This window comes from Populus euphratica, unplaced genomic scaffold (genome assembly GCF_000495115.2).
Source record: "Populus euphratica unplaced genomic scaffold, PopEup_1.0 scaffold37.1, whole genome shotgun sequence".
Taxonomy (NCBI): domain Eukaryota; kingdom Viridiplantae; phylum Streptophyta; class Magnoliopsida; order Malpighiales; family Salicaceae; genus Populus; species Populus euphratica.
In genome coordinates, this window is record NW_011499909.1 from 967,304 (window position 1) to 978,367 (window position 11,064).

Below are 11,064 nucleotides of genomic sequence, written 5' to 3' on the forward strand. Positions count from 1 at the left end.
TAATGTTATAAATGAGTGTATAATGATATTTAAAATATTTTAAGTGAAAATATATTAAAAATCAAGTTTTTTTTAAAAAAGCTAAAGCCGGATTTTTTAATGATGTCGTGGGCGCCAAAAACTAGACTAACAGACAATCACAGTCTTTATTATTTTAAAAAAATTAAAGGGAAGTCGATGCGTCCCTGCACTTTAATATAAAAATATGTTACGAAAGGCAGTGTCACGTTCACCTTCTGATATTGAAAAAAAAAAAAAAAAAACAAAGCTTGACAAGTGGGTTAGGCTTCTTTGAATGGGTCTAGTTCGTGAACAAGACCTTTTGTGTATGCCAGGCTAGAGGTCAAACTCGCGCACCTAGTCTGTTTATTCTTTGCGTGTGTTCGTGGGTGTCTATATATATATATATATATTTCAACCCTTTTAATTTTTTTGCCCATAATTGAACATAATTGAGACTTATTTGAGATAATTACCCATGTTGTTAGATCATTTATCTTGATATATTTATATCTTTTAATTTTTTAATTTAAATTTTAATTATTGTCACTATTTTTTTTTACATTCATTGTATTCTAAACTTATTTAATTAAATATATGAATAGAATTTTAATTTGCCATTATTCTTTTATATATATATATATATATATATCAGTGTTTGCACATTTATTTTATAAAAAAACTACCCAGCTTGCAATGAAGCGCGTGTAATTGTTGTTAAGAATCTCCAGGGATCAGCAATTCTATATACATCAATTGATTATTTACAGAAATCATGGACAAACAACAACAATCACACAATAGCATGCAATATTTTACATGATTTGATATTAAAACCTTCTCCGTATATAAGAATTTTACAGTGGAAAAATAACAGGAGAGATGGAAAAATCACACAAATTATTTTTAATAAATTTTTAGAATAAACCCAAATAATATTTTATATGTCACTTAAAAACACATATGATCAAAAACCAACTAGTTGACGATATGTTATTGGAATGGACAAGCATATCTTTCATAAAAATACATAAAATGTGATGTTTGTTTTTGTTTTTGTGGTGCAACAATATATTACAGAATTTGATAATAAATTAAATTATATTTTATATTATAGAGCCTATTAAAAATTTAAATTAAAAATATAATTTTTATGAAACAATTTTTATATATATTTTTAATTGAGTTTCTTAAAATACTATTTTTTTGTTTTTTAAAAACACTTTTAAAAAATTTAATTTTTTTTACTTTACATTAACATTTTTTATATTTTCAGGTTATTTTTATATGTTGATATTAAAAATAATTTTTTATAAATATTTTAATATATTTTTAAGTAAAAAACACTTTAAAAAGCAACAACAATAAAATTTTTAAATATTTTATATATATTTTTTACTATATATAAATTTTAATTATAATTTTTACCAAACTTATACCTAAATCAAACTAACCACGTCTTTTTTAAATTCATAATTACCAAAGCTATCTCAAAAAAACCCGGGGCTGAGAGGGCCGACTAACGTGTTTGGTTCAGTTAAAAGAAGCCTAGACATGTGCAGTAAGCAGGACCTGTGCCCCAGGCTTGCTTTGGTACACAACTTTCTGAATACTTACTGTTGTTTTTTATGGACTTTTTTACGGTTAATGCATATATCGAATATGGAGCATTTCTCTCTTCCTCCTACTGGGCCTTTGTAGCCTCTATTGTAAGTTCGTAACTTTATGCCGTTGGGTTCATGTTAATGAAATGATTCCTTAAAAAAAAAAAAAATCTAAAAAGTGCTTCTCCTTCCTTCTTTCTTCAGTGATTGGATTGTTCTCCGATTTTAAAACAATTTATTTTTTATTTTTTATGATAATAGTATAATTGTAATGTTGTTTTCCGTGCTTATTTAATTTTTTTATTCTATAAACAAGGAATTAAAATTTAAACGTCAGGGCAGAAAAATCTTGACAAAAGAGTTTGCAAGAAAAAAAAAAACTTAAAAGGAAAGATTTTTTAAAAAAACACAAAATTTTATCTCTATTTTTCATATTTATTCTAAAATAACTTCTCTATAAAAAAATGTAAACAACACAACCGATTCAACATCCTTCCTCCGTCGATGGGCAAACAAAGAAGACACAATCTAGCTTTGACTGAACACTCTACATTAAACAGTGTGAGTCTTCCGTTAAAATTTTACAAAGACAATGGCTTGTTAGAATTATGTTATAATTTAGGTTTGGTGAAGAAATTAAAAAAATCAAAGTAAAAAAGAGAGAGACGGGGGCTTCAAAACGGTGCCGCATACAGGTTATAACAAACCACCATCCATAGGCTTTAAGAAATTCGAGCCAAAGAGGCGAGAGGTTTTTTTGTTAGATAATAAAAAGGAGTGAGATGGACCTGTCATCAAACCGGCAAAGCAAACAAAGCTTTCGCTTAACCCACACATATAATAAAATTTGTACATGTTGTTGTTCGCTGCATTTCCATGTTAAAAATGCTGTCTTTCTCTGTTTCTTCAAGCAAATCCTTCTCTGCTTCTTTCCCTTTCAATCTCTACATGGAAAAACTACCCCCTTCTTTTTTTGTATGCAGTCCCGTAACCCACGCTCAAAGTAAACTCCTCAACTACTCCTCAATATGACATACCAACTACAGACTCTTAATAAATATTGCCTTTTACCTCTCCTTCTGGACTCACCCTGAAGCCCCATTTCGGTTTTTAGTCGAAATCTTGGGCTGGGGGCTGGAAATATGAGGATATGCTTGTGGGTTTTTGCCGTGGTTCTTGTTTTCGGTTTTGTTGATGGAAAAAAAATTGAAAGGTTGCGCACAGAGAGGATTTCAGGTGGCATTCTTTTATCTCCTTAATGTTTTACTTATTATTGGATTTTAAGCTGTAGCCTTTTTACAATGCTACTGTTTTAGTTTCATTTTACAACTTGAAGTTTTGCTAGGATACGATATAGAGAATGGGGGCTTTCTGCACTTGAGTTATAGATATGGCCCGGGTTCGAGATTTTTGGCATCTTAAGTAATGAATCAGAATGGCACATGAACTTGAAGAGTAAAAGTTTTAACACATTTTGGTTTTAGCTATGTGCAAATTAATTAATTCTTGTAGTTTTTGGGAATTTTTTTAATATTTAGTTCATTGCTTTGGGGATCTGGATTGTTTCTTATTTGATTTGGATTCATAGGAAATGTTCATCTGATTCACCAGGACTCTTACTAGGCCTTTTTCATGGACCCGGGTGTCTTTTATCTCATTTAATTGATAGAAAAAGAAAAAGAAAAAAACCATGTTAGTATTTACTTCTCATCCTGGAGAACCTTGATGGAAGGGGAAGTCTGCTGGCTAATCTTTCTATTATTTTTGTAGACATTTGCTTTTTTTTTTTTTTGTATGAACTATTCTTTATGTGCCGTTTAAAATTCGTAGTGTTTGGATGCAAGGCTGTTTATGTGTGCTTATGATGATGCGTTTTTATGCTTTATGAACCACAACAACTCTATTATGAACATAGTGCCTGCCAGTGAATGTTTTTTTCTTTGCTTCTGATATTGCAAAGGTGTGGTCACTTTTACAAGAGGCTGATCCTTCTATGAACTTTTTTTATTTATTTCTGCGAAAATGGAGTCTTGTTGAATTGTGAGGAAATCTAATTTGTCTGAACTCGCTTGAGCTGTTTGCTTTATTGACTCTGAGGCATGGTATTGATAACAAAATGTGTTTTGGGTTTCAATAATGCAGGAAGCGCTGGGGATGTGTTGGATGATGATCCAGTGGGAAGGTTGAAGGTCTATGTTTACGAGCTTCCGAGTAAATACAACAAGAAACTGCTGCAGAAGGACCCCAGATGTCTCACCCATATGTTTGCTGCTGAAATCTTCATGCATAGATTTCTCTTATCCAGCCCAGTTCGAACCCTTAATCCAGATGAAGCTGATTGGTTTTATTCCCCTATATACCCCACTTGTGATCTCACACCCATGGGCTTGCCATTGCCCTTCAAATCTCCTAGGATGATGAGAAGTGCGATACAGCTAATCGCCTCCAATTGGCCTTACTGGAATCGTACGGAAGGGGCTGATCACTTTTTTGTTGTGCCTCATGACTTTGGAGCCTGCTTCCACTATCAGGTAAGACTGCTAATGCTATTGGATCATACTTTCTTAGTAACCATGTCTTGCCCCATTTTGAAAGAACAAAAATATCTTGATGTCATCAATCTGCACCATACATGTATAACTTGTGTTTCATTTTTAGTGTGACTTCCCAGTTTCATTAGGTGCTGATCCTGTAGTCTGTCTGCATTGAGATGTTGCCATTGGTCGCGTAACTAGGTAATGGAGATTTTGATAAGTTTGGCTTTGGTTTCACAGTGATTAGATTTTGACAAGCATGTGAGCTTGAAGGACCCTGGCACAACATGGTTAATGTTAATTTAAACTCAAGAATGTGCATCTAGAGACCCTTTAAAATTCTGAATTCATTATTGGACCTAGAAAGGGGGAGACAAAAAAAAGAAGAAAATTTATCTTTAAGACAATTAAAAACATTCATGTTCTACATATACTGGGTGACTTGTAGTTTCTAATATTTCTATAACAAATATGACCATATTATTAGACATGGTCCTTGCCTTTCCAGGTAGCCCCCCTTGCTTTTCTCAGCTGTTACAAAAAGTGGTCTTGCTTGCAGTTTTTTTCAATGCTCTTGCTGCTCCACTTTCTTTCTTTTTTTTTTGGGCTTCTGGGGTGGTGGTGGGAGGAACCTGACTCTCCCTTATGGCCACACAGGTTGGCGAACAATCCACCCAATGTAACAATCTCCTCAAAGGGGGTAACGGTAATGCTACAACTTTCGAAAGCCAATAAAATGTGATCCTACATCCATGGAATTATGATATATGAAGCTTGATGACGGGATCAATTTTGACTGAACATGTCAGCAGAATTAAGATTTTATTACTTGGTTAAATCGTTTCTGCTTCCATACATGATAGATATGTCAAAAAGGTTTAATGGGGCTTGTAACTTCTTCTGACTCCCCTCTGGAACCATTTAAAATCAAGATCTCCTCAAGTGTCATGAACCTTTTGATCCTCTTATTTGCGTTAATTGAGCAAACAATTTGTACTATATGTGACTCATTTATTATCTCAAATAATGTAGGAAGAGAAAGCCGTTGAGCGGGGCATTCTTCCGCTACTCCAGCGTTCTACTTTGGTTCAAACTTTTGGGCAACGAAATCATGTGTGCTTGAAGGAGGGGTCGATTACAATTCCTCCTTTTGCTCCTCCTCAAAAGATGCAGGCCCACCAGATTCCCCCTGACATTCCACGGTCCATTTTTGTCTATTTCCGTGGATTGTTTTATGATGTAAATAATGATCCAGAAGGTGGTTATTATGCAAGGTATGCTTCTGCTGATCTTCCAAAAAGAGTGAATTGCAATATGTCTAGCCTAATATAAATATATGTATATATATATTTATATATGTATGTAGTTTAGACCAAAAGGCAATACTCTCATGGAAGATATAAAACCAAACATCCAATCTTACACGTAATGAAGAGAGGTTTAATGAACTTAGGTTATTAAGTAGCCATCAAACCCGCCAGGACCCAAGTAGTATCCATGTTTGCTCATCAGGGTAGGCTATCAGATTAATGACGCCATGTCTTCAGCCGTCACATCCTCCTGTGAATTTATATGTTTGGTGAATTTTGGATTCAAGATCCAGGTCCTCTTTTCTTCTGATAAATATGTGCTTCGAGACTTTGTATTCTGTAGCTAAGAATTTATGGTAGCGAATCTGCTGGTTCAGACATCTTGTATGGCTTCTGTGAGGCTCTTGGGCTTATATTAGTTACTTAACCATTTTGTTTGGCTGACAGAGGAGCAAGGGCTGCAGTTTGGGAGAATTTCAAAAACAATCCACTCTTTGACATCTCCACTGATCATCCAACAACATATTATGAAGACATGCAACGAGCTATATTTTGCTTGTGCCCACTCGGTTGGGCCCCATGGAGTCCTAGACTGGTCGAAGCAGTGGTATTCGGATGCATTCCTGTAATTATAGCAGATGATATTGTTTTACCATTTGCCGATGCTATCCCATGGGAGGAGATTGGAGTGTTTGTAGCAGAGGAAGATGTCCCTCACCTGGACACATTCCTGACATCTATACCACCAGAGGTGATTTTAAGGAAACAAAGGCTTCTTGCAAATCCTTCTATGAAACGTGCAATGTTATTCCCACAACCTGCACAACCAGGTGATGCTTTCCACCAAATACTAAACGGGCTGGCTCGTAAGTTGCCGCACGACAGGAGTGTTTACTTGAAGTCTGGTCAAAATATTTTGAATTGGACAGCAGGACCAGTTGGGGACCTGAAACCCTGGTAAGAGAAGTGTCATTTCCTCAACAGGCATGGCTGTGGTGTATCTACTGTTTCATCTAATCGCAAGGACTGTAAACTTCTCTTTGAATTTTTGATTTTTGTATAGATTCTTGAATTTCACATGTACATCTGGGACATAGTTCGATGCTTTAAATAACTTCGCATTTTTCTTTATATCGACAATTGCTGTGATTTTTGACACTTTATAGTATTTTTCGTTGGGACAGATTGCATTTGCCATCATCCTTGCTGCATGATTTCAATCTCTATTTTCCTTGCTTATAGATTATATCCGCCATTTCGCCAACCATTCGCCAAACCCTCGATTACAGTTTCTTGCATTTCAAACTATTAAGAAAAAAAGCACTTCGTAGCCTGGTCCAAGGACATAACTAAATTATTTTTAAACAAGAGGACATAACTCAAACAAGAGAACATAACTGTACATATTGATAATATTTCCCTTGAATTACAAATTAATACAACCTCACTCCATCCATCATAACTATCTAGGTGGTGGTTAAGTAGTAAGAACTTAAGATCAAGAGGTTTGCTCTCTCTGTGGTCTCAGGTTCCAGTCCTTCGTTGCTTATATGATGACCACTGGAGGCTTACATGGTCGTTAACTTCAGGGCCCGTGGAATTAGTCGTGGTGCGTGCAAGCTGGTCCGGACACCCACGTTAATTTAAAAAAAAAAGATGTGAGATTTTTAAAATCAAAGAGGAATGTCGAAATTAATTAATTTCAACACTCTTATTCTTCGAAATATCTCTTGAGATTTGAGAATATATTGGCCATGCTTGTAAAATTTCTCTTCGTTGGATGACATTTGGATTCTCAAAATCTTGTTTTCATCCATCATCCCCTGACACTTCCACTTTATCTTGTAAAGCTCATGTATACTTGTATCAACTATCCTCTGCCATTAAAGCTAGTTAGCGACATCTCATCGCCATTTCTTTGATTTTTTTCTTTCAAAAATAGTATTTGCTTGAAGATGATTACTCTTTCCTCTTCCTATAGATGCTGTCAAATTTCTTTGATTAGAAGTCATTATTATCAAGATTTGACCCTTCAGTTTTATCTTATTATTTTCTAATCTTTATGTGTGGCCTCTTTTATACCACACCATCTCTTATGCAAGGATTCATTTTTTTTTTTTTATATGAGTTGCCTACCTTCAGCTTCTTCTATCTTTGTTTTACACATGTACTCTAATATCTTGCATATTCTACACGATTGAAATAGCTCTAACAATATCTCAGAAAAATTAGAGGAGGGGCAAAGAAGAAAACACAGGGGAACATATCTCTCTTATGTTATATTATGTTACTTTCACATAAGAGGAAGTCCTATGAACTTGTGAACTTGGATTACAACTCTTTCAATATATTTATTTATACTCTTTTAATGATAATCCATGATACTTAATAAACTAACTACATTATATATATATATATATATATATATAGACACACACACACTTGGAAGAACTAGAAGATACTTTGAATTTAAACTTCAAAATTAATCCAACACTTCACCTGCCAAGAATTCAATTCACATCAATCTTTATATGTTCACAATCATATTCAATTCAGTCTTGATATAGTGATGATCAAGATTGTTAATCCTAGTGTTCCATTTAGTCTTAATATGAGGACCAAGATGATTAACCTGCTCACCCTCGTCAATCCACTCATTATATGTGTTATTTGGTTGGTCAAATTACCGAGTTTAGCTATGAAGCGAGCTTGGCATATGGAGCACGTGATTTCACCAATTGTCTAGGTTCTTAATAAAAAAGCACCTACATAAGACTTACTTCATGTTGGTATAATGGATAATGAAATATTTGCTGGGCCTTGATTTACAAAATAACATGGCCTCGCTCCATCCTATTGTATATATAAAAAAACCTAAGAGGCGTTAGTGTCTTATATTGTGGATCAAGATTCATCATGCTGTGTATTTAACCTTCATTTTTTATTTTTTATTTTTTATTTTTTTGATTTATTTATTTTTCAATTTCATCTCTCATTTTTTATTTCATTTAATTTTTACACTAGATTTAGTTTTTATTTTTTTAGTTTTTTTTAATTTCATCCTTTATTATTATTTCTTTTAATTTTTATACTAGATTTAATCTTTATTCTTCTAATAATTTTTAAATATTCCCTTGTTATTCTAATTGCTAGTGTGTTATTCTAATAGCTAGTGTATTTCTTTTAACTAGCTTCCTTGGAGCTCGCTCTCCATGTATTTTATAAGTTGTTTTCTTTTTTTTAATAAATACCTTTATTTATAGAATAAATCTTTTCCATGTATAAACGCGAATACTTTATCATAATATTTTGGTTAATTAGTGATCAAACGAAAGCAGACAAGATAAATTTTTATCCTTCGCTGTCCCTTAAAAAAGGAAGCTGATTTCGGGTACCTATTTTGACCTCAACAACCCACAAAAGCTCGTCTTTCTCGAATCTTGGAGTAGGAAGGACCCTTCATAATAAATATAAAAATAACTGCTTCTCTTGTGACAGGGAGCTCCCATGTGATGTGACTTTCATCTCGGAGAATTTTGTTTTATTTTCCTCGGCATTTGCTTGGTTTTGATGATCCAATGGTGCCTAGTGTGACACGCTCCCTTTTTTTTTTTTTTGATTTATGTGGGGTATCTGGACCAGCTTACGCATACCACGATTAATTCTCATGGCCCACTGAACATCCTGCAAGCCCAGTAAACAAGTAAGGCACCACAAAAATAACAGGCATACATGATGAAATTCGAATCTAGATACAGAATGGAACAAACCCCTCTCACCGCTTTACCACGCGCTCCCTTTTCTCATCGACAATACAATGATCCTCTTAAAGGGATTCGTTTGAAGTAGCAGGCAGGGAGTTGACGGGGCACCCTTTGGGCTACAACAATGGTCAGGTTAAAAGGGCTCTGCTAACCTGAAGAAGACAGGAAGACAGGCCAATTTGCAGTGGGTAGAGTCAAAGATAAGATTGCGGCTTTCAAGATCCTCCACGGCTCTCATTTCCCTAAACAACCTCGGATTATAACCATACCAAAAACAAAGCAGAGAGGAAGTGGACTGCTAAAATCTTGAAAATAATAAAAGAATAATAATAATAATAATCAATCTTTCGCAGACCAAGGAACAAAATGTGGGACTAGTTTGGAAGGTTTTTGTCCGCATGAAGTTTCCAAATCCAGGGACTAGTTTTAACCAAAAAAAGTGCCAATTAACCCCTTGGTTGAATAGGTTGATGGATCCGAAACTTTTCAGCTGCTCTCAAATTTGTTTGTTTGTGTGATAGTAAATTATTTGTTTTTAATATTTTTTCTTGATAACCGAAGCTGATTAATGAAGAGAATGTTTGATATTATCTTTTTTATACAGAGAAAATATATTGAAATAGTATTTATTTTTAAAAATATATTTTTAATATCAATAAATCAAAATAATATAAATAAAATAAATTCTTACAAAAACATTTCCTAACCAAAAAAAAAAAAAAGAAGAAGCGAGAGGCTTTCCACTATTCAGATTCAGAATTCTTCTTTTTAATCGCAACCGTACCGCCAACGATTACATAATGGATCCGAGTTAAGTTGGATTAAATAATTTCAACTCGGTCTATACCTACAGACAAGAATAAAAGTAGTTGAATTCGAATTGTTGTAAAATACAGAAGCCTAACAGCAGTTGTCACCTAACAAGCAAAACCTTTGAAGTTGAGGTGTCCTTTGATATCCGTGAGATCATTATCTTAAAAAGCCACTTGTAATATTCTTAAATTAATTTTAGAATTTCTAAGATTAATACTTACAACCACATCCACATCAATAATAATAATAATAATAATAATAATACTAATAATAATAAAATCCGTGCAAGCAAGCAATTCTAATTATCCAAGCTGAATTTGATTTCTGGACAATAATCACTCGGCAATCCCTCGACTCCGATATCACCGAAAAAATCGAGAAAACATTTTTGGCGTGAGAAAAATAAATTAATCTGCAGAAAGAGATAATATATCAAATTCAATAGTCAGCACCAAATTTGTTATAAAAAGAAAAGTCAGACTCCGACATTCAAACACAAATTGTAGACTTTCACCTAAAATATGACGGCAAAATTAGGAATAGGACGTGGTCACCTTTAAAATATCTGGAGACGCCTAACTGGTAATAATAGCAATCAACTAATATAGTGTTTGGTTTTTCAGTTTCATTGTATTTTAAAAAAATTAATTTTTTTATGTATTTTTAAATTATTTTGATATATTTATTAAAAAATTCAGTAACTTAAATTATTGAATAAAAATAAAAATATAATTTATATTATTTTTTAATATACCATATAAAAATATTTAAAATTTAAAATTTATATAGATTTATGTTATTTTATATTTAATTTTTTTATAAAATTAAATAGAATTTATTAAACTCATAATCGCTTAATCATCAAGTTTATTAATTCAACTTATAAATTAATAAAATTTTAAAATATAATTTATATTATTTTTTAATAAAATTAATACTAAAAATAAATTTTAATTTAATATATTTTTAAATAAAAAAATAATAACATTCACTATTTTAAAACAGCTCTAAAAGCCCCCACCTGTCCCGTTAAATGAGA

General features: G+C 33.0%; 1 protein-coding gene across 1 annotated transcript; it reads left to right on the top strand.

The window, feature by feature from the left end:
- Positions 1–2,406: 2,406 nt before the first annotated feature.
- On the top strand, positions 2,407–6,631 carry LOC105133778 (probable beta-1,4-xylosyltransferase IRX10). The gene is made up of 4 exons (XM_011037888.1): positions 2,407–2,840; positions 3,747–4,135; positions 5,171–5,412; positions 5,896–6,631. Exons 1-4 carry the CDS (start codon positions 2,747–2,749, stop codon positions 6,407–6,409), a joined length of 1,239 nt encoding a protein of 412 aa, XP_011036190.1. The 5' UTR covers positions 2,407–2,746; the 3' UTR covers positions 6,410–6,631.
- The last annotated feature ends 4,433 nt before the right edge of the window (positions 6,632–11,064 follow it).

Bases quoted from the DNA above. Each gene is read 5' to 3' on its own strand.
- LOC105133778 (XM_011037888.1), top strand. From the start codon at position 2,747: ATGAGGATATGCTTGTGGGTTTTTGCCGTGGTTCTTGTTTTCGGTTTT. The intron at 2,841-3,746 runs GTGGCATTCTTT...TCAATAATGCAG, and splicing joins GCGCACAGAGAGGATTTCAG to GAAGCGCTGGGGATGTGTTG. The intron at 4,136-5,170 runs GTAAGACTGCTA...CAAATAATGTAG, and splicing joins GAGCCTGCTTCCACTATCAG to GAAGAGAAAGCCGTTGAGCG.